The 27,500-nt window shown below is 39.4% G+C and overlaps 2 protein-coding genes across 4 annotated transcripts in view; both read left to right on the top strand.

The window, feature by feature from the left end:
* Positions 1-2,010, top strand: part of LOC138016135 (RYamide receptor-like) — a 6,162-nt gene extending 4,152 nt beyond the window's left edge. For all 3 annotated transcript variants that reach the window (XM_068863316.1, XM_068863317.1, XM_068863318.1), the window contains exon 2: positions 642-2,010. In XM_068863316.1, the coding sequence (XP_068719417.1) occupies positions 677-1,735 (1,059 nt within the window). In that variant the 5' untranslated portion in view covers positions 642-676 and the 3' untranslated portion in view covers positions 1,736-2,010. The remainder of the gene's footprint in view (positions 1-641) is intronic.
* A 21,470-nt stretch (positions 2,011-23,480) lies between these two features.
* Positions 23,481-27,500, top strand: part of LOC138016573 (prokineticin receptor 2-like) — a 6,938-nt gene continuing 2,918 nt past the window's right edge. Inside the window, exons 1-2 of the mRNA XM_068863748.1 lie at positions 23,481-23,599; positions 26,872-27,500. The exon at positions 26,872-27,500 is cut by the window's right edge and continues 2,918 nt beyond it. Coding sequence (XP_068719849.1) covers positions 26,907-27,500 — 594 coding nt within the window. The 5' untranslated portion in view covers positions 23,481-23,599; positions 26,872-26,906. The remainder of the gene's footprint in view (positions 23,600-26,871) is intronic.

The raw sequence follows: 27,500 nt of genomic DNA, 5'->3' as shown, positions 1-27,500 counted from the left end.
GTCCTTCAGGTATAATACTGCGTCAGAATCGAATTATACTGAGCATGCTACGAGAGTCAAAGCTTGGCCTGAAGAGGCTACGAGTAGCCTAGACTTTGTTCGAAGGATAATTTTACCCGGTTTCCTATTAAGTTCACAGTATTTTAGTGTTTTTTCAATGTTACAATCCAGTTTAATTCCGTAATCCGAAGTCCAAAGTAGGAGAATCGAGAAAAAAGAGAAAAAAGACGAGTCAGAGCCGAATCCTATACTTTTCTCCTTGGAACAAAGTAAGAAAGGAAAACTGTTACAAAAAAACTGATGAACAAAGGAGATTTGCAAAAGGAAAGGACGGGTTTTAAACACCGCCTAATTCATAAATTACTAAGAGTACCTATCGCAAAAGCCGTAGTTTCAATTATTTTTTAAAAAATCGTTATTAAAACTTCCGCTCTGAAAATATAAGAGAATCGTACTAATTGCACCGCACGTTTGTGAATCCCTTACAACCATACTCCTGAGACATACCGGCATTTACAGACGAAAGGAGCCCATCCTGACGACGAACAGTTTTCGTCGTTTAACACTTGCTCCATCCGTGTAACGAACTTCTCCAAGCGAAAATTCACTTGTTGATGAACTTTGATACTTTTGGTCAACAGATGAGAATTCCAGAAGATCAAGATTTCAGGCAACCATGAACGGCTCCTCACAAAGAGATTACAGAGATGATTCCGCATGCCCGTTCGATGTTTCTGCATTCTTCATCACAACCTTGTCAGTGATAAGTTTGGCATCCATTGTCGGCAACATCTTCGTTATTACTGCAGTGTACAGAACGCCAGTCCTCAGAACAAGTACAAACTACTATTACGTTAATATGGCGGTATCTGATATTATATTTTGTGTCATGACTTGGCCATTTTTCTTGACTGGAAGGATATTTATCAGCAAGGGAAGCGCGAACGAAGGTTCTATGGCCACTTATGCTTGCAAAACGTCATCGTATCTGAGAATGGTATCATATTCAGTCTCACTTAGCTCCTTGGTTTTGATCGCTGTCGACAGATTCGTTGCAACTGTATATCCTTTCAAAGTTTACTTACTCTCGAGAAAATTAAGAGTAGCTTTAATTTCAACAACATGGCTGCTCTCGCTGTCCTTTTGTTTTCCCATTTTCCATTTTTCCAGCGTATACAATGACAGAGAAAAGTTAATATACTGTAAATATTTGTGGAATGAAAAAGTGGGCATTTTTATCTTCGTTGGCACAAGCTTCGCTCTGTTTGCACCTATTTGTACAATTATCATTTTGTATCAACGTATCATGCGAGTATTACAAAGGAAGCCTATCCAAGAATCCAGCGCGCAGGGCAGCAACCCAGTACAATGGAGGAACAAGACTCGTAGAAAGACCATGTATTTGTTCATCCTGATCGTTGCCGTGTTTTTCATTTGTTGGATATGGCCTTACGTAATATTAGTTTTGGAAATCTTTTCACCCGAACTGTTTCTCAAGGATCATTGCCACTGGATTGACGGTTTTGCCTTTACTGTGTTTCCAGCGCTAAGCGCAGTCATGAATCCAATTATTTTGTTTTCATTAAGTTCTAGGTTTCGTGATGCATTGCCCGCATGCACTTTACTGCCAATTTCATGCAAACCACGCTGTAGGGCCCGGAATTCGTCATCTTATCAATCACGTGACGGCCCTGTGCAAGTTGTAGCTATGAAAACGTTGCAAAGCCTTATGTAGCTTCTTTGACCAATCACAAGAGAGGCAGAAATTTAAAAGAGCCAATCACATCTCGAAGCAAATGCACGCAGCCGCTTACCCCGAAAAAGCAAGTTCACGACGAGGTTGGAATTTTGAGAAAGCTGCCCTTTTGAAAAAGTTGCCCTCGGCCTGCGGCCTCGGGCAGCATTTCAAGACCTCGGTCACAGTTTTCCGCTATGAGGACCTCTTAGCTGGCAAATAACACATACATATATATATCTATATAATCTAAGGAATAAAAGAACTGAGACATACGTGATGTATTCTTGATTTTTAATTTTAACGGCCTAGCTATTTGCACTATTTTCTTCTCACTTCGATTTCGTAATAATCAAAAGCAAGTAAAACAAACCTTTGAAAAGTTAGGAAAATGGTTTCATAATTGATTGATCAGAAGCCATATAGTAGGCTCTTGTAATTGTTTTTTTTTTTTAATTATCAAATAAAATTCGTGGTTTTTTTCTAAATTTTGTCTGTTTGTAGTGATAAATCCAGACTTTGTTATCATTTTGGCACAGTCCCGTTCAAGTTCTACAATTGGCGCAAGTAGCACATTTGGATGAAGGGCGTTTCCTTTCCCATTTTATTAATTTTCATTGGCACATAATCTTCCCTTTCTGGTGTATGATAACTGCAGAAGGCAGACTACTGGCTGTCTACAAACAGCGCTGATAAGCAGTATTTAAAGTCTAATCAGCCCATTTCAAATAGTCAGTGCTGATAAACAGTATTTAAGTCTGAGCACCCATTTTAGAGCGGTTAGCTTTCAATAACTGTGATTTAGGGTTAGTCTGCAGTCCGCGGTCTGCAGTTTGCAAGTGTCAGACACCGTTCTCCTTCAATGTCTTGCTCATCCACCTTTTCAAATTATTGACCATTCTCCTGCTCTGTATTTGATGTAGCTGTGACTTGTCCACTCATTTGTGGCTTTTTGATTTCTTTTCCCACGAGAGATTCCGAAAACCACTTCATAAGGCAAAGTGGCAATTATGCCAGGCTACGATTGGTAATGTTTTTTTACAAGCGGTTTCTCCAAGATGATGACACCAGTGGTTTGGTCACGAGTTATTTTCTTTGATTAAACTGCAAAGGTTGCTCTATTTTCCCGTGTTACCATCCCAAATTTTTTCACAGAGCGAACGTTGTGTTTGCGGCGAAAATCGGTTTTTTATCATGACTAGAAAAGATGCCTTGTTCCTGGTGTATTTTGCATAGCGACGGAAATAAACTTTGCAATATTTGACGATTTGTCCTTCAGAATCAAGAGCCCACCTCTGGCAAACAATTTTTGCTTTTGTTGCACTGGAAACTCACTAAAGCATTTTCATTCTTCTTCACTTAATTTAGCCACCCTTTAACATCTTCATAAAGTTCCATCGGCGGCCATATAATATAACTGTGTGGATGAGCTGAAATTTTATGAAGTCTCAATTTATGTTATTTACGCATGTGCGAAATGGTGGTTGTTGTGAAGGCCTGGAAATAGCTTAAACTCATTGGTAGAAAAAATATGTAGCCGGTTTCAGTTGCTGATTCGATGGCTTAGCGGTTAATATTTACAGAGGCGAAGTAATCTCCAACGTCCATTGGTGTGAGGGTTCGAAACCTAAGAGTGGCATTGAATGTTGGGGAAGATCAAGGTCGGTGGCACAGTTCGTTGGTACGCCAGGGAAAGGTGGAGGAGGCTGTTTTTTTAATTTTCTTTTTTATCCCCCCTAAAAATCCAGGCCCCAATTTTAATTACATCCCCAAAAAAGGGGAAACCCTTTTTTTTTACCTAGGTTGAAAAAATTAACCTAGGTTGAAAAAGTCAACCAAGGTTGAAATTAAAAGTAACATGGATTTTAAGTCAACCTGTAATATGTACGTTGATTTAGATGTGCAGTGATCGAACGGTCCCTCAACTTTCCAGGCCTATTTCGGGTATCGGAAATTCCTCTGCATCTTGCAAACGACTAGGTATTTAACTACACATTCATTTTGCTTTTTGTTATGTCGAAAATATGTTGATGGACCAGCTTAACAAAACAAGACTTCGAAACTTCGAGAAACAGCCCCTACAGAGAAAGGAGAAAGTGCTGTGTTGGTTGCGAAGCCACAAAAATTAGCCCTTCGCTCCGACGAAGGCCTAACGCTCGAACACCCTGCCATCAGAGCCTTTCTTAACACGACGAAAAAGAAAGGACTCTGCAGAAATCGTGTCAAGTCTTTATTGAATATGCGCAAGCCGTTGCTTGGAGACAGTTTCAAACTCAGGCCAAGTCTCGATCGCATTCCTAGACGCCATATTGATTTTCATAACTAAGTAAAGTATGATCGTTCAGGTAAGTATAGTCCTGATACGATTTCTGCAGAGCCCCGCTTGCTCGCCCTCTGGTGAGTTTTAGAGAGGCTCTGCTCGCTGGGCGACGCTCGAAATGTCAACTTTCAAATTTCTCTGCTGTGATCAATTTACCATACTATGTAGATTTACCCAAGCCTAAAAGTGGAGCTCCCGAGTTGTTTAGGGTTAGTAGGGTTAGTAGGGTTAGTAGAAATAAAAGGTTTTCGAACTGTCCGCGTTTTCGTGTTTCTGGTTACTGCTTAAATCACTTTCTTCACTTTCTTCGCTTTCTTCTTTAGAAAAATTCATTGCCCAACTAGTATCGCATGAGTTTGAGAAGAAAACAAAACAAGCAAATCCTCAACAGTCAAAAGCTGCAAAGGCCACCGAATAGGAATCACGCTAAAATTATAAATCACAGACGTACTAGCTCGTTATGCGAGAGATCGGCGTTAGGAAACTTTGTCAGTTCAAGGTCCAGAAAGAGATTTATTGATGTACTTTATTCCACGCGATCATTCACATTTTGATGTATTTTACAGAAACACACCAGTTTTGCTTGGAATAAGAATCGGCAACCAAGAAAGGACGAACTTCAAGCAAGACCTCCAACAAACAAACTTCTAAAAAAACAAGCTAGTGATATGACCGTACGACTGTACGTCCTTCCACCCATCCATGTATGCCAATTTGACCAGTATCACCGTAGCATATCGAGGCTAAACTCCAGCTAGTTTACAGCGTACATCTTCATGTTATGGTCAATTGACACCTGTCAAAACAAGGCATCCGCTGACCAGTATCACATGCCCCTATCGCGGGCTCCAGTTTAGAACTCATTGAGGTCAGCTGTTTTTTTTTTTTTCAAGTTGACCGCTGAACAGGCACTGGTTTTCGAATGTATCGAAGGCTCATACTTAGTTAACTGCTAAACAGTTTTCGTGCGCTTTCTGTGGCCGGACGCGGTTGCACGGCCATACTACGAAAACTGCTAACCGTTTATTTTGGAGAGCCGATCTTTTAAAGTGTTTCCAATGTAATAAATAAAAGTTAACTGTAAAGTTTGACGACTAAATCCTCTCCGTTCTTGAGATACAAAGGGAATTGTGACACCCGAAAATGGCCCGTAAAGTTTCGGGACTCTCGAGAAACGGGTCCCTGGCCCCCTTTAAAATTGCCAGCCAAGGTGACACTTTTTTAATAATCTGATCAATGTGAGAGTGCCACGTTAAAAATTCATCAATTTCGACCCCTAGTTATCTGTGGGTGCTGACTCTATCAACAGAATGTCTATTTATTCTTACATCAGGTTGATGATCTTGTATTGAGTATCAATAAATTATAAATGGAATATTTAGTTTTCTTCACATTAACACTAAGTTTATTTGCTTGGAGCCAAGACTGGATTTGTTTAGATCACTGTTCAGCTTTATTTGTAGATCCGTAAGATCATGAGAAGTAAGGGTGAGACAAGTATCATCAGCATACAGTCTTGGTGTTGAGGATAGGCCACTCGCGGAAAGATCATTTATATAAATCAAGAATAATAAGGGTCCAAAGATGGAACCTTGAGGGACACCAAAGACAGTGGAGCCGTAATCAGAAAGAGAACCATTTACATAAGTTCTTTGCTTACGATCAGTCAGATATGATTTGAAACCGTTTTAAGCTTATGGAGTCAAGCCCATAGAAATTGAGCTTTCTAAGTAGTATTTCATGATCAACAGTATCGAAAGCTTTCTTAAGATCGAGAAACAGCACTCCGTTTAGTATAAGCCATTATCCATATTAGAAAACCAATCATTGGTTATATCTAGAAGGGCAGTCAAAGTGGAATGACAAGTGCGAAAACCCGACTGAGCATCGCCAAGTAAATCATGCCTCTTTAAGAAGCCATATAACTGGTTGAAGACTACTCTCTCAATACGTTTGCTGACAATCGGCAAGACAGATACAAGTCTATAGTTATTTGGCTTAGTTTTGATATCATCCTGGCTACCTTCCAATCATAACGAAAAATGTCGGTAGTTAAAGATCGATTTATGGTGTAGGTCAAGGATGCAGAGACGATAGGTCCCGCCTCTTTTAACAGTTTAGCGGAAATACCATCAAGACCACTTTACCTTAAGCTTGTTAAGCGGTAACGATTGAATCAATTTTAGTACGATATCATTAGACGTTTTTACTTAGAGAAAAGACATGTGGCAGACGAAGAACATAGTCTTTGAGTCTGTGAGGGGAATCTCATTTGCTAAAATTGGCCCCACGCTACAGATATGGTGATTTAGCCTATTACTGATTTCATCAGGGGTAGTGTAAATGGTATCGCCAATTTTTAGGCTATGGATTCTGGTGGGTTGCGGTATTTTACCGAAAATGGTATTAATCCCTTTCCATGTGTTCTTAATGTTAACCCAGTTGTTCTTAAAAAACGAATTATAATATGAGACTTTTGCCTTTTTTATAGCAGTGTTGACCTTATTTCTCAAAGCCTTGAAGCCCATCCAAGTTTCGCTAGACCCCGCCCTAGATGCGCCCTAGATAATACATACATACATACATACATACATACGTACATACATACATACATACATACATACATACATACATACTTTATTGAGACTCCCTTCAACAGGGCTTTTCACTCACAACGTTAAATTTACAGTAATTTAATTAAAATCCAAATATATTCAAAATCATTCAAAATATGTCCAAAATTACTTCATATAGATTAAAACGTGTCCGCTTAAAAATACCAATTTCTTTAGTATTCTTGATGTTGTCCAAAATTACTTCATATAGAACATATTATTAAATGCGAACATATTATTAGATGCGAGTTTTTTCGCTTTGTCTCTCTCAATCATTATCTTTTTTAGATCAGGGGTAAGCTAAGGAGAGTTTGAATTTCGGACCTTCTTTCGACGAAAAGGCGCATTTGAATTGTATATGTTCAAAAATATTCCTCCAGGCATTCCAGGCCACGTTGGGATCTGTTATATTCTCTTCAGACTGCCATGGAACTAGGGCCAAATCTCTTCGAAACATAGTTGGGTCAAAGTTTCTTAGCTGTCTGCTGTTAATAATAGTAGGAGCGCCAGTAGAGATGAAAGATTTTCTGATGGCGTAGATGAGAGAATGGTCACTTATGCCAATATGGGAGACTCCATGATGGGAAAATTTACAGAGATTATTAGTTAAGAATAAATCAATTAATGTACTAACTAGAGGAGGCCATTATACGTGTTGGGACTTGAATTAACTGTGATTTGAAAGCTGGTGGCTATCAGCATATCAAAAGGTTAAATCAAAAGGTGCCTTTATGTTGCCACGTACACTTTTACGAAGGAAACGCCATTTATAAAATGCTGATTACTTTTTTCACTCATGTCACGGACAGCTGTCTCTAACAGGAGTTGGAACCGAGATTTTGTTAATCGGCCTTATCGCAGCTGCTTTGAAGTAATACGTATTTCGATGCAAATTTTCACCACTTCTATAAGCAAACACTGAGACTTGTTTTGTGAGTGGACCATAGTCCATACGATCTTTTTTATTGTGCTGTCGGCCCAATTACGTCAGTACAATAGTTTCATAATCGGATTGCATTATTGCACATAAATATATTGCCTGGCGTAAATCTTCAACGCCGCTGGCAGTTTTCGTCTTAGAATAGCAGCAAAATTAAGGATGAAAATAAACAAAAAAATTTTTTAATGCTCGGGTGACTCTGTGTCCTTGTTTTCAACATTTTCTTTTGTAATTGTTTATAAGGAGAACGTGAGAAAAAGTCGCATGTAATTAAAAAGGAGTACAATATGGCAACTGATGTTAGGGTGTTCATTGTCATTTTAATGATTTTGATTTCGCAACTTCAGGCCCTTTTGTAATCAAATTGTGCATTTGAAAACCGGGACAGTACAGGGTGGTTCAGTCGGCATAAAATTGTCGTGCAGATCTCGGTTTCAGTTAGTCTGTGATAGTATACATCATCCCACGTGTGTTAACAAATAACAAAGTAATAGAGAGGCGGCAAACGGGAAACGGTAGACTATTGCTTGGCATAAAGGTATGGCAATTCTAGTTTTAAATTTTGTCTCGTTCGTCTCAGGGGTTTATCTATACCTGGAGCTGACTGGCAAAACGCAAATTACAGTTCGACGTTTTCCATTTGCGTTAACGCCATGCTTAATCTCTGTCAGAATATTGCTAACATTGTAAGCGAGGTATGACTGGTCGATTTAGTCGGCAGTATTCCACAAAAGGCCCTTTCATTGTTTGCTCTCCAGTTCGATTCAGTTGTCGACAAACATAATAAATATCCCGTTAACCTCGTTTTCTCTGGCCGTGAGAACTGTGAGTTATGGTGTGTTATTTCGAATCGCATTTTCCTGGCTTTCTTTATTAATGAACCTGCAACACTCGACGAGCTTGGAAATCGAGACATAAAGTGATAGAGGCATTTTCGCCGATTTTCAAATTCAAATGTTCATTAAGAAGCTTCCGGTAAACGTTTGCCGGACGTTTTCAAGTTTAGAATAAACTTGGCGTATGCGCGATGCATGAAAGTTACCCTTTCAGAAGCTCCCTGTACATATAAAATGCGACAGACCTACAATAGCTGTGTTTGTATTTTGCTGGCGTTCTCTGTTCGACCCTCGATCGGTAAGTAAACTTCAACATCTCACCTCGGCTTACCTCTAGTCCGTGTTGCTATAGCCCTTTAATTTAATCTAGAAAAGTAGAACACTGATAAAGCTTTTTTGCAACGTCTAATATTTTTAACGTGAAGTGGAACGTTTTAACGCAATTTTGTTGCTATTTATTTTCAATTTCAAAAATAAACAATCCTTTTTAATAAAAAAAAGACAGCCTGGTTTGAAATCAGTTACTGAGTTATTCCTTCAGTTGCGTATTTAACGCGTAGGAGAATATAGGCAGTAATGACCTTATCGGAATATTGTACAGTAAGCGTTGGAGCTCTATAAATTTGTCAAGGTTATGCGTTTCTGTTGAATTTTCGTGTGTTCCTGAAAAGGTCATCGTCGGAAATTTAAAACCACTGACATCTGACCATTCTAAACTAGACCCTCCGTGAGGGTACACTGGGTTGCCTGTGGTGCGTGCACCGTTCCAGACAATTTTTTTCAAGTTGGGGGGTCATTAAGACCAATTCAGGGGTCACCCAGAAGTCATACCAGCAGATGCCCTTTGGCTCACAGGTCCTCACACGTTCGTACGACGAAACAGATCCTTTTCTGAGGTTAAAAACCTGGCTACCGGCCTATTTATTAATCTTTTGTCAGAAAGAAGAAATTCCTGTCCTCTTCAGAAAAAATAAACACGAATTGCTTACGTATGGTAGTGACGTAACACAGTGATTTATTCTATTTAAATTGTCAACTGAGCTGTGTGTTGTCTTCCAGGAGATTCAAGTTGTCCTTGCGTCGTATGTAGTTCTAACAGTGCGCGATATTGTTTTGGTATTGTCTGTCATTGTAGTGCCATGGTAGAAGTCTTGGGTAAATAGCCTGAGAAGCCGATGTGGTTACTAGCAAAGTACTGAACCCAGAAAGATTGAAGAAAATAAATGGGAAGTGAGAAACATTGGCTTTTGGGCTGACATATTGATAATTTTCAAGCTCCCTCACAACTATTTTTTTTCATTACAAGTTTAAGCGTGCCCTCTGAGCAGCTTTGTAAAACTAAAATTTCCCAAAGTTAATCCGTACGGATCCGGCGGGGTTAGTGTCTGGATGGGTGACCATATCCCTAGGGTCATAAAACAGAAGCATTGGACCGAAAATACTAGCTATTAACGCTAACAAATGCGAACTCAGCAAGGTACAGATTTTGTTAGCTTGCTTTATGCAAAAACAAATATTGATGCAAAAGTAAGTTGATACACAGTTTTTAAAAAGAGCAGAAGGAAGTTTCCAGGACGGTCGCTCGAGAATAACATATTTATGACATGAAAACAACATTAATTTTGAACCGTGAATATAGAATAAAAAAAGTTACGATCAGCGACAAACATTTTGGGAGATTTTTTCTACGTTCAATTTTGTTATTGTACTTTTGGTTGCACAAATAAATCGCAAAATCGAAAGTGACATCGCCGGAATTCAGCGGGCGCCGTGATTAAGTTACCGCGGCATGTTTACTCGCCAAACAGTGAAGCATCTGTGTCAAATGATGGCAAGATACCGGGTTTTCGTAAGTTTATTTTTCTGTCAAGTGTTGTAAAGTTTGACAATAAATGAGCGAATTCAAAACAAAGATCACAATCGCCCAAACTCTGAGTGAGGTTGACCATTGTTTCAACAAAGTCAAAAATTTACTCTCCAAGACGAGGTTATTTATCACCAAGGTAATTCCATCATTTTGGAAATAGCAGCTACTTTATTATTCACCGGCGTCACAAATTTTTCCTGATTTTGGGGCTCATTTTGTTGAAACTCAAGCACGCTTCCAACAGACCTGTTTATTTTCGTGAAACCTTTCCTCCTTACAGGCAATATACTAAAACTATCCTCCCGTATCATGTTTCAACCACTAAGCTCGAAAATTCAATACACAACATGATATTATAATTCACAAAGGCAGAAAATATCACAGAATCCTTTTCCAGCGAAACATTTTATTGAAACAAACAACATAAGATGCACTAAAACGCCATTCGCGTTGCAATGACTTTCGACGCCATTGCTGGTTAACGAGAATAACAAGCTCACGAGGCAGAATGTATATTTATATTTAATTAAGTTAGCACAACAGAAAAACGCTAAACTCATATTGAAACGAAAATGCTTTCCTATTGCAATAAAAACTATCCAGTTAAGCTCGCATATTATAAAACATGATGAATTCATAAAGCCACCTTTTCCAGCGAATAATTTTTTGAAACAAACAACATATTTGCTCTTAGAGGCGAAAACCTCTTCCTATTTCATTGCGTGCGTAAAGACAAGACACTCAATCGTGTCAAATTACCATGTACTTCAGGTTCAAACCCCTTCCTGAAGAACCTTTTCCTTGAATAACAAGAAAATGCTTTACTATTGCCATAAAAACTATCCAGTTAAGCTCGCAGATCATAAAACATGATGAATTCATAAAGGTCACCTTTTCCAGCGTTTGCTATTAGAGGCAAAAACCCCTTCCTATTTCATTACGTGCGTGAAGAGAAAAAACTCAATCGCGTCAAATATGCGCAATATTACAACAAACTAAAATTTCAGGATCAAATCGTTTCCATGAAGAACCTTTTCCTTGAATAATGAAGCACAAAATAGACGACAAGCTTTCTTTCAAATAATTCTTGGCTGTCACCTTTCCATTTATTTTTTACCTGAAGACTGTGCAGAGTTGATCACAGATCCACTTAAGGTGTTCGATTCGTTCTCTGTCTTTGTTGAACCCATACGTTACCTGAGAATTTTCCATGTGGTTTCAGTGTTCTACATAACAGCACACTTGGTAAAATCTTAGAAATGCAGCTCACTTTGATTTCGGCTCGACGGGCGACAGATTGTTGTCGAAGTCCATTCCACCGCCTGCCTTGTTTAGTATCCAAATGACTTGCCATTATTGAGCTTCATAAGGGTATATTTTGTTCAAAGATTCACTAAAACGCCATTCGCGTTACATGACTTTCGACGCCATTGCAGGTTAAGTTAATGATTCTCCTGTGTCCACCAGAGAAATATACGCATTTCCACTACCCTCTCGATCCTAAGAAAATATACGCAGAAGGCTCTATGCACAAAGACACCACTTACCAAGGGAGTGACAGGCAAGACTTTTACCGACACGGAAAAAAAAATAAAACAAATGAAACGCAGACCCCGACTGCGTTTGCCATACTGGCAACCCAGTAACAAGTCAAATAACAGTAAAGCTCGGCTCCGACTTCCTGTTTCCTTCTAACTCATTTATTGTTGCTCAGAAAATTGAATCAACGCAGCACTTAACGTTTTTTCAGTCGTAATATTAACATTGACAGGGGAAAAAGAGAAAGTGGGAATATTGTAGTTGCTCGGGCTATAAACAGCTGGAAGACTGAAAAGTAACGAGTTTTCAAAACGTTATTACAGTTTTAAGAAGAGAATTGATCGCTTTTATGGGCAAAGCGATATTCTAGGCCAAGACAGAGAGTGTCAAATTAATTCCCGTTTTCTTGCGTATATAAAAAGCATGATAGCACTTTTTTGCTTCTCTTTTTCTTATTCAGTTTCTCGCTTTTCTTTTCGCGTACGTGATCATATCGACACAAAACAAAACAAAAAATTGTATCAACTTTATTTGTGTACTCAAATGACTTAAATCAGCCACAAGCAACTGTCCAAAGTGAAGATATTGACGTAATTTATATTTCAGTCCAGATAAAATAGCCACAAGAAAGTAACTTAAAACTTTTTGTTTCTCTCTGAAGGGTTGATTTAAATAAGAAGATGAAATTTTAAACGTAGCGGTAGATATTAAAGTTTGATAAGCTTTTTGCGTAAAATGCCAAAAGGAAAAAGGAAATAATCTATTCTACAGGGTTGTTAAGGAATTAACTTGACGTTTAAATGACTGGCAGGTCAGTAAATATCCATGATGTGGACCATGTTCATAAACAAAAAGGGTTTACCATCGAGGGCCAGGCTGAAGGTAACTTTGTAAAACACTCGAAATCCAAGGCAGCCTGAGGAAGATGAATAATTCTAGCGTGAACGAATTGCACAAGTGTTCTCAAACTTCTTCCGCGTTTATCGCCTCTTCGATTTTCTTTCTAAGCATTGCATCGTTTGTGGGTAACATCTTGATAGTAGTCACGTTTCTAAAGACCTCAAGCCTCAGAACAAGTACCAACTACCTCATAGTCAACATGGCCATCTCCGATCTGATATCTTCTGCAACCAACTGGCCACTCGCGGCAACTGAGGGTTTACTTTCAAGAACGCTAGTGATTGATGGATCCACAGCTACCTTCGTATGTAAAATCGGATTTTTCTCCAGAGTTATATCGCAAGCTGTCTCTATTGAAAGTTTACTGTTGATCGTTGTGGACAGATATATTGCGATAGTCCTACCCTTTCAGTCGATATTGATTACTAGACGATCACGATTTATCCTCGTGTCTTTAACTTGGATTTTCCCTCAATTTCCCTCCTTTCCGTTCTTTATCGCCAGCGAAGTCATTGAGGTTGATCACCAGACTTTTTGTAGGACCTTCGTTGCATGGAACGAAATTGAAAAATCTGTATTCTATGCTGCAGGTTTTTTGATATTATATGTCATACCTTTTACAATGATGATTGTGCTCTATTTGAGAATAATGAAGAGTCTACGGCAGGCGAGAACAGGGTTTAATGGGGAACAGAGAGAGAATCAGAGAACGAGGAATCATCAACAAAATCGTGTTGTGATGAGAGTCTTCGCTTTGATAGTTAGTTGCTTTGTGATCTGCTGGACACCTCTCTGTGTGTATATCGTACTCCACAAAACCTTTCCAACGTCATTGTTCCCGAAGAACAGCTGCAAGTTATTTGTGGTATTGTTTTTCTACTTGTTTCCATCTCTAAGCACTGTTGCTAACCCTGTGATTCTATTTGTAACTAGCTCGAGATTTTCAAGGGCACTGAAGCAAATGTTTCATTGTTTCACCTGAAATTCTTCGCCCTGGTGCAAAGGTCGACGTGATAGTGGAAAACGAAGTATGAGAATCCATGCAAGTATATTAAATTAATGTGACACCAATTCCCGTGCTTCAGCATGTACCTTTTAAATTACTTACAATAATCAACATTTATAAAGAGAAGAGATGTTTAAAAACTGATTCATTTTTCATGGCTTCAATTAAAGCTGGCAAAGAAGAGATCTCAAGAGGGCAATGGAACCTGCTAATGAACAAAGTACAGAACTGAAGGTATCGACAAAAAATGGTCGATGACCACAGGAGTAAATACAATCCTTTTAATTTTTTTTTTCTCGGATGATATTATTCATGCTGAAACCTATCAATGTTTGTTTAAAAATCTCTAATGTAGGCGAATCCAGAATAAAACGAGAAACACTTGGTTACCCGTTGTTTGGCAAATACATTAAATTTAACTGCGCCTCCATGTCACTGATATCCTTTTTTAATGCACTGGACAAAAGGTTTAATAAACAACTGAGGAATCATTCAGTAGTTTCACGCTATCATTGGAAAAACCTATTTTCTGTCAACTTATATATTTGCGGTCATACTAGATAAAGCCAGATGATTCCTTTTAATTATAAGTCGCAATTAATTGCACATCGTAGGATCTGTTCGTTTCGCTTCTATTTTCTTGACTTTGATGGAAAGGAAAAAGACGGATAACTTAATAAATAAAATCTTCAAATATAGTTTGTTCTGAGCGTTTCTTTTTTATGTTTATCGGAAAATGCATGAAACACGGCAGTGCTTTTAACAAATGACCCTGAGTTTCCTGATTAAAATATCTCACAGATCAAACAAACGCCTTGGCAGCATTCATCAGTGTCATGACATACAGCTGTTGGCATATATCTATGAACTTGACCTTGAAAGTGTTTTTGAGCGTTTTTGGGTGACCTACCCTCAGGCCAGCCACTTCAGTAGTGTTTGTTTCGGGACGCCACATGCAATTGCAGAATCAATTGGGGACCGATCCCAATTTTTATATTTCACTTTTAATATTTTGGTAATGTATAATATTGGTCACTCACCACGTGACATATGCGATTGTCCTTCTGTCCGAAATAACAGAATCATTGGAACTTTTTAATAAATGGACGCTATTCAGTGAACATATCAGAAAGGTCACTTCTTTTAGTTTTAGGTCTCCCGGCCTGCGCGATCTGTCAAAACATTGGGTGTTAATTCTTAACTTTGCAAGAAATATTCATCAAGAATGTTAAGTCAGAGTAGCATAAAATCATTTCAGAAAATACATTTCTTCAAGGTATCATATCTTGGCTCAGATTATATTCATACCTCCAGAAAGTCTCAATTACAATTGAATTTGGTAGAAAATATTATTTAATAACAACTTTTCAACTGGTCAGAAAACGATTGGAATTCCCTACGTGTAGATGCGGATATTTTTTAACCCGAAAAAAAATCGCGGATACAAAGATTTACGGATACGTATAGACGGGGCCTTCAAGTAAAGTTTACTCAATTTGTCCGGTCCGAATCTCCCTAACAAATATTGATCAGGATTAATGCCGTAGAGTATTTTTCGGAATGGAAATTCTGCTCCCGAGGATAAATAATACCCACGACATCGTTGGTACTCGTGGGGGCATAACCTGAGACTAAAACCCCTCGTGTGTGTCGGCCTTTAAGGTTCAAATTGTTGGAAGAAATTGCAAAATATATTTTCGATTCCAAGTTGTAACTCATGTCGTATGAATACCATTGGCATTTTTGGGTGACTGGCACAACGTTGTACAGTTGAAAATTAGAATCACCCTCATCGTTGTTTAGGGAACTAATAAACCTCTTTACAGTTGCGTGCTTAGATAGCTGGCCTTTAAGTGAAAGTGAGGCTGGTGTTGACCTTGTCATAATACAGACGTCTCTCCTTTTCTTATGTTAATGATGGTATTGTCGTGCTAATTAGTAAGAATTAACCTATGAAAAGCAGTGAGTTTTCTATCAAAACAAGGTCAACTTCAGCCTCAATTTCATTCATAGGCCAGGTAACTAAACACACAACTGTGAAATGGACTATTGACTGGGAAGTTGTGTACGCAGGCGTGCATCATTCACCCAAAAACATCTCGACCAAAAAAACTAAAAAAACCTGCAAGGCAACAAATCCTTTGCCTCATAGCCTTTAAGAAGCTTGAATTTGATGAGAACAGCGTAGTAAGATTAAACACCGCGGAAGGACTGTCACAGCTTTCAGAACGACATCAATAGAATACAAGTGAAGCAGATAAACAGAGTAGTAACAAACTAAATAATCTATCATAACAATGTAGTAAATTTCCTAGTGTGCGTCTTTTTGGGGAAATCCGAAAACGAATTCTTGATGTAATGTAACCGGCGACGCGGTTACATTTGTAAACGCATCGTTTTCGACAGTAGCTGTTTCACCGATCCGAAACCGGATCGATTTGAAAGCGCTACCAGAAGTGGAACGTTTGAAAACGATAGGACTGATAGGAGTTCACTGTCGTGCAAACGGCGAAACCGCATAGGTTTGAATCCGGTTACAATTTTAGTACGAAATTTGCATTGCATTTTTCTGTGTGATAAGTGCCTGAGAACAAGATCGGCATGTCCTAAATACGGTTTCGTGTAGACACGTCCAAACCCATTGATTTTGACGCGGCTAAGAAAGCGGGTAACCATGTCGATGTGAAACGGGGTTCGTTACGTAAACGCTGCCCAAGTGATCTCCTTCACTACATGCCTTTTAATCTTTTAGGATATTTTTGAATCGGCAACTTCCGTTTTTCTCAGAGGATTCGACGTTTTTCTCTTCCCTGCTTAATCCGTTTCACCCGATTTCATCCAGTCGTCTACTTAGGGACAGACTCAAAATCAATAATCTAAATAAACTCAGTTTTTGTCACTAAACAGCGCTTATGCTCATGTAGTGCATGAAATGAAAAATAGGAGATCATAGCAGTTAGTTAGCCACGCGGTTTAAGCAGCTCCAAGTAAACCTGAGAAAGAGCAGGCTTGGACGAGATGCAAATATAGGACTCTTTTTAAATGACGTCCCGATCTAGCGCCCGAAGCATTGTGGGATTAATATGCGGACAAAGACAAAGAGAAGACATTTTAGAGATGTTTGGCTGCATTTCAATCCCATAATGCTTTGCAATAATCTATTTTATCAACTACAGAAATGCTATTACTCTACCAACTGAGTTATCAAACCAACTTGGAGATGGATACTTGTAAGTAGAAGCACTTGCTCTACCACTTGAGTCATCAAGCCAGTTGAGCGCTGGTCAATTTACACTTTATATATTCTAAATTTCTTCATATAGTGCCTCGTGAATTGTTTAATCAATGCAAAGTGGAGTAATGCGAGATTGCTCTGGGTCTGAGGAAAACACCTCTTCCCACGTGAACCAAAAGAAACGTACCTTGCGAGCAGTTGGTTTCGCCTGCATCTCCCGAGATGGAAACCACTGCGAGCAACCGTTAGTTTCTTGGCCGGTCTTTCATATACCGGATCCGAAATAATTAATGTCCACAAAACAAAAAAACAAAGCGAACATAACAATACCTAATTAGCATGAGCTAATCGGAATAACAATGTTTCTTTTGTCCTCCGCTAACTAAAAGTTGTCCGGTATACGAATGTCTACCCAGTTTCTTAGGGGCTGTTTACATGGAGGGAGGAAGATCCTAGAAACAGCCGAAAACGTTTGGTTTGTATATTTTAATTTTTTAACTTTTAGCCTTGTGTATAGAATATATTTTACTAAGCGAACATTATGGACGAAAATTCACTTGTTGACGAACTTCGATACTTTTGGTCAACAGATGAGAATTCCAGAAGTTCCACATTACAGGAAACCATGAACAGCTCCTCACAAAGAGATTACAGAGATGATGCCGCATGCCCGTTCGATGTTTCTGCATTCTTCATCACAACCTTGTCTGTGATAAATTTGGCATCCATTGTCGGCAACATCTTCGTTATTACTGCAGTGTACAGAACGCCAGTTCTCAGAACAAGTACAAACTATTATTACGTTAATATGGCGGTATCTGATATTATATTTATATTATATTTTGTCTCATGACTTGGCCATTTTTCTTGACTGGAAAGATATTTATCAGCAAGGGAAGCGAGAACGAAGGTTCTATGGCCACTTATGCTTGCAAAACGTCATCGTATCTGAGAATGGCATCATATTCAGTCTCACTTAGCTCCTTGGTTTTGATCGCTGTCGACAGATTCGTTGCAACTGTATATCCTTTCAAAGTTTACTTACTCTCGAGAAAGTTAAGGGTAGCTTTAATTTCAACAACATGGCTGTTCTCGCTGTCCTCTTGTTTTCCCTTCTTCTTTTTTTCCAGCGTATACAGTGGCGGTGAATTGTCGTACTGTAAATATTGGTGGAATGGTAAAACAACCGTAATTGTTATCTCCGTTGGTGTAATCTTTGCTACTTTTGCACCTCTTTGTACAATTATCATTTTGTATCAACGTATCATGCGAGTATTACAAAGGAAGCCTATCCAAGAATCCAGCGTGCAGGGCAGCAATCCAGTACAATGGAGGAACAAGACTCGTAGAAAGACTATGTATTTGTTCATCCTCATCGTTGCCATGTTTTTCGTTTGTTGGATATGGCCCTACGTAATATTAGTTTTGGAAATCTTTTCACCTGAACTGTTTCTCAAGGATCGTTGCCACTGGATTGACGGTTTTGCTTTTATTGTGTTTCCAGCGCTAAGCACAGTCATGAATCCAATTATATTGTTTTCATTAACTTCTAGGTTTCGTGATGCATTACCCACACGCACCTCACTGCCATTTACATGCAAGCCTTGTTGTAGGGCCCGGAGTTTATCACCTTACCAATCACGTAACGGCCCCGTGCATCTGATAGCTATGTAAACGTTGCAAAGCCTTGACTTCTTCAACCAATCACTGTGACATATATTTCGGGTCACATGACTTATTGGCGTATCGTTGTAGAGGGTGCTGCGTTCTGTCAGTCAATAAACATGATAATGACAAGAGAGGCAAATATTCCAACAAACCAATGACATCTCGAAGCAAATGCGCGCAGCTGCTTCGCGCGGGAAAGGAAGTTCATGGCGAGGTTGGAAAGTGACGCAAGACCATGAAGCCTATTAAATGTAGGATTGATTATAGATGAATGTACGTGTATATTGATGCATGTATGTCCAGAAATGCACGCAGGTTCAAAAATTACAAATTTCACAAAATTGTGCAACCTCTGAGCAATTTTACAAAAACTGCGAAATTTACAAGGATTTGAAATTGTTGTCATTTAGGCTCAGCTAAGGCCTGTTTACATGGAGATAGGGTCACCCTACTAGTAGGGTGACCCCCTTGTATTGTTTTTCGTGTTAGGTAGGGTCACCCTGGCGGTAGGGTTACCCTATCAACTTGGTAGGGTGACCCTCCAAGTAGGGCCAGCTTTTTGTTTACTTAAGCCATGTAAACGCTCAAGGTAGGGTGACCCTAGGGGGAGGGCTATCTCGAATTGCATCAAATGACGTCATATGACGTATTTCGTGCGCCAAATTCTCGATCGCGAAAAAAAATGGCGTCTCATGCGTATGGACCTGGCGAATATTTCCGAAGATATCAAGCAGAAGCTATTGCAAATAAGCATCGAAGTGACGAGAATAATGTAGAAGAATGGAATGTGTCTACGGACGTCCCAACTGTAGATCGAGCCTCAGCGCCTACGATTTCTTCGACGCGCCGGCGTCCGAACAACGACAGTCACAGGACCGCCAAAAGAAAAGCTAAGCCTTCAAGCGATCCAGTACTGAGAAAAAAACCTAAGAAGTTTGCTTGGTCACCCGAAGCAGCCGAGGTGCTTTTAAAGTACGTGAAAGAATTCCAAACGCGTGTAAAGTGCGAGTACAACGTAACCGACTTTGAAGACGACCTAGCAAACTCAGTTGTATACAGAAGTACGCCGCTGCATGGCCATTGACTATCATGAAGATTTTGGCCCAAAGTGTCTCAGAACCCGGCAAAGATATAAAAGGCATGGATACCAACGAGTATGAAGAATACCGAAAAGAATTAGAAGCCGAGCCACGACGTTAGCCTTATCCCAGGGGTGACCCTTGCTTGTCGAGTTTGCATGCAGTAATGGAGGCCTATGTTTTGATCCTTCTGGTAGGGTGACCCTACTAGGAGGGTGACCCTGTCGCCATGCAAACAGGCCCGAAATCTATATATTAAGATGTAGTAAACGTTTATGGCCATATCTGCTGGTTTCACTCAGGAAAGTCTCCTTATGTTTTTGTGAGTTGGGCTTTGTTTAGACTAGATGCTCTTGAGAAACATGTGGAATAGAACTGAATAGTGCATGCATTGATACATTCGTATCGTCATTTAGCCGTTAAAAGACGATCGTTACAGGCAGTCGAAGTAAATTCTTTTATTTCTTTGTCAAGCATTTATTAGTCTTAGACGTAAGGTTTATGTTTACGGAAATAGTACGACAAAGTTGTGCTCAAGTATTATTGTATGTTTTCAATGTAAGGAAATTTTCGTATCCATGCGTGAAATGAGAATAAGCGTTGATCGAAATCTGCTTTCTTTCCGTTTATTTGTTCAGTATTTATGACTACAGTGAAACCTCGATTTGACGAAGTTTCAAGGGACTGTGGCAGTCAGTTCGTTATATGGAGATTTCCTTACATGAAAAACCTCGTTAGAACAAAGTTTGAGAACGAAGTCACAGCCAATGTTGATTACCCCACCGAAAGCAGACATGTTTCACAATCCTTATCTCGAAATTCCGCTTTTTATCTGCCCGGCATGACGCGCAAAGTTATCAAAACTAATTTGGACCCACGACCGTGATGTGAGAGGCAGGGGTCTATTCTCGAGTTTACGTCACAAACTGCTTAAAGTATGCAATGCAATATTTCTTTGAAAACAGGAATGCAAAGCAGTTTGTGAAGTAATGAAAATAGACCCATGCCTCTCACATCACGGTCGTGGGTCCAAGCTACTGCTAGTTCTGCCAAGTTTACCTGGCTTGCACTGCACAGAAAAAGCGAAATTCTGGGTAACAATGCTGACATACTTTTTATTTTTATTTTGGAGTTTAGGTGCACTTGAAGCGGCACCAGAATCCAGTTCAGTATTTGTGCCCGGCCCGAGAGGCCCAAATGTAAACAAACAATTTCAAGCTTACCAACTTCAGTTCATGCAGCCAAATACAAATAAGTGGCACTCGAGCCCAATCCAGTATCCGTGCCCGGTGTCACAGGGATGTGGACCCCCTTTCGCGGATTTGGACCCCCCAGAAAATAAGCGTTCTTTTGATTTAAAAAATATGAAAGTTAAAGACAAACCCACATCTTTAAATCTATATTAAGTCGATAGACCATATTAAATCAAGATTGCATATTAACGTAAATTTTAAAGAACCTTTTCTCTAGTCTTGTCACGACCGAAGTGTCCTGCAAGTTTGTCTGAGTGAAATGCACATGACATTTCCACCGAACCCCGAGAGCCGCGAGCGCAAAACATACAAAGCCCACCGCACACGGTGAGGGAAGAGCTGAGCAAACTGCCTCGCGAGGCGGTTTGCTCAGCCGTTTCCTCACGTGTGCGAGGAAATTGTGGTACGAAATTCGCCGCGCGAGGCTGTGAGGATAAAACAGAACATGGTTGATGTTTTTGGCCTCGCGAGGCAAATTCCTCACTGTATGCGGCCATCATGGGAATCGAGCTGAGCTTGATCAAGCATCCAATAAAAATACATGGCATACTCACGTGACTCCAGCCGTTCAAGATGGTTTCGGAGGAAGAAATTCCGACGCCACCGAAGTAAAAAAAGGAGAGAGCCTGGGAAAACCTTTTCTGACGTAAATGTGGCCACTAGGTAGCCGGTATATTCAGCTAGACAGACCGGTTAAACGAATTTTGTGCCCAAACAAACTTCTGCTTGTTTAGATCTAATGCTTATGTTTTTTGGCTGTCCCTTCCCTTTCTGATATTCTTTGGAGGAAACATTGCCTCGTATAAGTCAATTAGTGAAAAAATTTCCTCGTGACTCCACTTTTTTTTAAGCCTTGGCGTTGTTCTTGGTTTCCGAATCCGACGCCATCTTATCTGAGCCTTTTATCTGAGCTTGCTGGAAAAAAAAAAAAAGTAACTGCTGACCGCAAAACTCTCGCTCAAACTCTCGTGCGCGGCCAGATGAGATAAGACTCTCGCCAACTCTCACGAAAAAATTGAGGCCCCACCGACACATCGTCATGTCGGTCACCTTTCTTGGGGAATACGCCAGAACATATTATCGGAAATTACTTCCCTAGTCTTTGAAACAGTGGAACAGTGTGAATAGGGAGTTCAAATAACGACGGCTGGCGCGGCAGCGTTAATAGGGAGTTTAAGAAACGACGAAGGCTCCGGAAAAAAAATTTTAACGCCGTATCCGCGCGCGGTTGTGTGATACGGCGTTAAAATTTTTCTTCCTAGTCCTCCAAATTACGTCACCAGATCACCTGGCTACGACTACAACAACGCCACAAAGCAATAATATCATTGGCTAAAAGAGCATAAATAATCGTGCTGCACGTGAAGCACGGATTTTATCACGTATGCTTGCTGTCCTCTGCATAACGACGACAAATTTGAGGTTTTGACGACAACGTTGACGAACAATGGTGAATCTATCCTTCTCTCTCCTTATTTCAAATCCTAACGTACTAGTAGACCACTTTTTTCATTCTTAATTAAAGCGCATTTTAATTTCGACCTCGCTGAGTGCCCGAGGTGGTACTTGGGTCAATTTTTGCTGGGTATGTTCCGCTGGCCTCTCAGTCAGAACCCCTTCCCCGTTATAGTCTATTTCATGGCCAATTATAGACCCCATCTTAGTTACTTTAGGGTAAATGTAAGTTTAGCGACCCCAGCTTAGTCACTTTCAGTTTACGTATAAACGTTACATTAAGTCATTTAATTGTAATTTCAAAACGGAATGTAAGCCTACTAGTAAATATTAAATGAACAGCGCTACACTTCTTTCTGTGACAGCTTCTTTTTAAGTCCAACAAGCCAGAATTTTCTTACCCCCACAATCCCGACAATTTGCGACCCCATTCGAGTAACTGTCGGGGACTCTGTTGAAAAATACAACCCCATTATAGTCAATCCAGTCGTGAAAATGCTACCCCATCCAAAGGAACATCCACAATTGCTCATTAATAGGAAGTGACCCCCCCCCCCTCCCCCCCCGGGGGGGTGGGCTGAGTTCCGCATCGAAAAAGTTATTATCGACTCTCCCGTTCATTTCATTTACAGTGATTGTTACAGAAAATCAACCAAAACCTTATTCATCTTGGAGACGGGATCACCGAATTATATTTGCAGTTTTAATGCCGTCTTGAGCAAGACATTTTTAGGTAATTGTCCAAACCACGAGCCCCGAGAGCCCTGTAACGAAAACTGGATTTTACAACCCTGAAGTTTTCTTGACTATTATTTTTTATCGGTAGATTGATGATACTCGAAACGAGAGGTTTTCGTGGACCAAATGTTTCACCAGATTGATTTGATCAATTTAAAATTTTAAAATGGGACTGAATAAATATTTGGTACTGAAAAATGATTATCCATTTATACACCTGTTACCCACGTATGCAACTGTGTAAAGAACGTTTCATGATTAAGGAAACAACACGATGACAGAGTTAGGCCTGCAACCAGTAACCGTGGGGTCGAAAGTCAGAGTCGCTAATCGCTACACCACCGTGCCTTCGAATTCACACAAGTATCCTTTTCTCTTTTCTTGAGAGCCAAACGGAACAAGAAAAATATGAGGTAGGAGAGCAAATTCCCTTTATTTGGCCCTATTCTGATGTTCTGTTCGCTATTGCAACGTCATTTTAAGGACTACACCCTATCATGAGTCAGATGGCGCGAAAACGACGGGACCGCGCGGTCATGAGAAATCCAGATAAAATAACCCTCGTAACATCAAACGGCAAACGCCAAAGGCCAAGCTGCTGATTGCCAGAAAAGCATGGTAATTCACTTATTGTAACTCACTCCTCTCTTTTAAGAAGTTACTTGATTCCTGTTACTATAACAAGAAAGAAATGAGCTTATATCAAACAAGTTGCTTCCACTTTCTGCAAAAAACGTAATATTTAGTGTGAGGTTTCCCGTTCGTAGTAAACTCGATGCCAAATCTCTCTTATTCGTGCGTAAAAAAACGAAACGTTCGAGATTACAAGAAAAAATAATAAGGAAATTTTTGGGGGAAGGGTGATTTCATTGCGAGGCTTTTACTGAAATATCTTCTATTTTCTCTGAGTTGTTAAAGGTTTTTGGCAGATACTGTTAGTGCGATAGGCGGTTTTGTCTATTTCAGGGAAAAACCACCTATTGTAAACCAGTAGGGTATCATCTATTTATTTCAATGTGACTTGAGTGTTATATATACACTAAGGCATTTACACCATCCAGCGAGTGGATGAACATAAGAACCAGTGATCTTCCATTGGCAACGACTGTATTGCCCCGAAAGACTTAAAAAGTGTAGCCACAATACGTTCGATAGTTTAGTAAATAAAATGTTACTAATCAGAGACTTTTCACCATCCCTTAACTTTCAATCGCATTCAATCGGCACCTAACTATTTAAGTGACACTGCTTAATTACTTATTCAATATGTTAATAGTCTCTGATCGTTTTATTCTTGAAAATGGTGTCATGAGAGCGCCGAAACGTCTTTTATCGTTAATTTCTTACAAAATTAATGAGATTACAGCTAACACCGCATTTCGGATAAACATTGCGGAGAATTACCTGAACTCCAAAACCTACAAAATTTTGACAATGATCAAAAAATCTAAATTTAGTGATAGGTCGAGTTGGCCAGGGATGGATGCCGCTGAAAGCAGAGGTTTAAGTGCAAGAAACAATGCAAGTTCAAAACATTAAGATTGGATCGTTCGTCACTGCATTTTTGGAAAAAAAAAAAAAACAATGTCGTGCAATGCCAGGGGCCTAGATTTCCAGGTAATGGCTCTATAGTCGTAAAGGAAATTCGTGTTTTCCTACTATTGTTATTGCGCATACGTTCTGCGCACCTCGAGATACTCGGATTTCCTATCGGTGATGCTTACCAACAAAGGGATATTTTTGCGCGGTTTAAAATTATGCAGAGAAAGTAGATCTTAGTAAGTACTATTGGTATCCAAAAAGAAAATTGGGGGTAACCATGTACTTTTCAGAGATAATATTAAACTTCAATTTGAGAAAGAACACCGTACATGGCTTTGTATTTTAAAGCTTTTTACCAATATTGTTCTTGAATTATCTTTGACAAATGCGTGATTACTCCCAACTTTCTTTTTCGATTTCAATAACACTTGTTAAGATCTACATTTCCCGCATAATCATAAATCGGGGCAAAAATATCTTAAATTAGTAGGTACTGTCCTTAAAAGAGTCCAATTGGCACGTTCTGTGCTTGGTTTCGTTCTAAGAACCTGTGACTTACTTTTTACATGAAAAAAAAAACACTACGTAGACATTTATGCTTACTATCCCCTTTAAGACTGAGTACCTATCATGTAAGCTGTACTTCCATGTATTGGCTTAAATAAGAATATGTAAGTTAAAGGTGCATTATAAATATTAATGAGGTTTTTTTTTTAAATCGCCGAGATCGGATCCTCGAAGGTGTAAAAGTAACGTAAAGTAGAATAAAGCAACCATATTTATAACGTCGATAACTCGTAACAGTAATTAAACTGACAAACCTGAGGTCGACAGTGTGACACGCAATCTTGCTCTGTCAATGATACGTTTTTAGAAATGGTTACAGATTTAACTGCTTTGATCTTGTGCAGGTAGGTTTAATTTCTTTGCAATTGATTTTCGTTGTAATTTTAAAATCTAGGATATGATCTTTTCATTTACCAACGCACTTTTAGGCATGTCTCATCGTGTTATAGCTCAGAATTCACCATGAAATTCTGTCGGTTAAAGATTAACTTTTAACTGAGAAAAGCTGAGCTTCAAACGTGATAACAGAGGAATTTCAAGTCAAAATTAGGTAAACTGTCCAACTATCGCGATAACAGAGCTTAGATCCGTGGGGGTTCCCATGTGTTGAAGGAAATCCCTTAAGGGTGACAAGACATTTAACTGACACTCTTCTCTAAGGTTCACTCTAGTTTTTCTAATTTTCTCAACAGATTTAACTTACCTCATTGGCTTCAAACGGCTAAACTACTCTACTAGCTTCAATACACATCACTTTATACTGTAAGGATTCGACTGAGGTGTCAGCTGTAACTGACTGCTAGAATCCTTCCTTCCTTGAAGGTTGTGTCAGCCGATCCTATATCAAATATCACCTGCCAAGCGAAACAAACTTGAGCAGTTTCCACATTAGCCTATTTCCCTTCCTGGCCAGAGCCCGTTTACAAAGTCTTTCCATTACTTTTTACACCGGTTTCGACAAGGTCCTTCCGTTATCTTACTGCGTCAGAATCATACTGAGCATGCTGCGAGAGCCGAAGCTTAGCCTGAAGAGGCAACGGGTAGCCTACACTTTGTTCGAAGGATTTTTACCCGGTTTCCTATTAAGTTCACAGTATTACAGTGTTTTTAAATGTTACAATCTAGTTCAATTTCGTAGTCCGAAGTCCAAAGTAGGAGAATCGAAAAAAAAAAACAGAAAAGTCAGAGCCGAACCCTCTACTTTTCTCCTTCAAACAAAGTAAAAAAAAAGGAAACTGTTATATAATAACTGATGAACAAAGGAGATTTTCAAAAGGTAAGGACGGGTTTTAATAACCGCTTAATCCATAAATTACTAAGAGTATTTATCGCAAAAGCCGTAGTTTTAATAACTTTTTAAATTTTTGTAATTAAAACTTCCGTTCTGAAAAAAAAGAGAATCGTACTATTTGCACCGCACGTTTGTAAAACCATACTCAGAGATACAATTACAGACGAAAGGAGATCATCCTGACAACGAAAAATTTTGGTCTTTTAACACTTGCTCCATCCGTGTAACGGACTTCTCCAAACGAAAATTCACTTGTTGATGAACTTTGATACTTTTGGTCAACAGATGAGAATTCCAGAAGTTCAACGCTTCAGGAAACCATGAACGGCTCCTCACAAAGAGATTACAGAGATGATGCCGCATGCCCGTTCAATGTTTCTGCATTCTTCATCACAACCTTGTCAGTGATAAGTTTGGCATCCATTGTCGGCAACATCTTCGTTATTACTGCAGTGTACAGAACGCCAGTCCTCAGAACAAGTACAAACTATTATTACGTTAATATGGCCATATCTGATATTATATTTTGTCTCATGACTTGGCCATTTTTCTTGACTGGAAAGATAATTATCAGCAAGGGAAGCGCGAGCGAAAGTTCTATGGCCACTTATGCTTGCAAAACGTCATCGTATCTGAGAATGGTATCATACTCAGTCTCACTTACCTCCTTGGTTTTGATCGCAGTCGACAGATTCGTTGCAACTGTATATCCTTTCAAAGTTTACTTACTCTCGAGAAAATTAAGAGTAGCTTTAATTTCAACAACATGGCTGCTCTCGCTGTCCTTTTGTTATCCCTTTTTCCATTGTTCCAGCGTATACAATGGCGGAAAAAAGTTATACTGTAAATGTTTGTGGAATGGTAAAACAGATGTCATCTTTTTCGTCGTTGGCACAAGCTTCGGTGTGTTTGCA

This window comes from Montipora capricornis, chromosome 9, assembly GCF_036669925.1.
Source record: "Montipora capricornis isolate CH-2021 chromosome 9, ASM3666992v2, whole genome shotgun sequence".
NCBI classification, from domain to species: domain Eukaryota; kingdom Metazoa; phylum Cnidaria; class Anthozoa; order Scleractinia; family Acroporidae; genus Montipora; species Montipora capricornis.
This window is presented reverse-complemented; position numbering and strand designations above follow the sequence as displayed.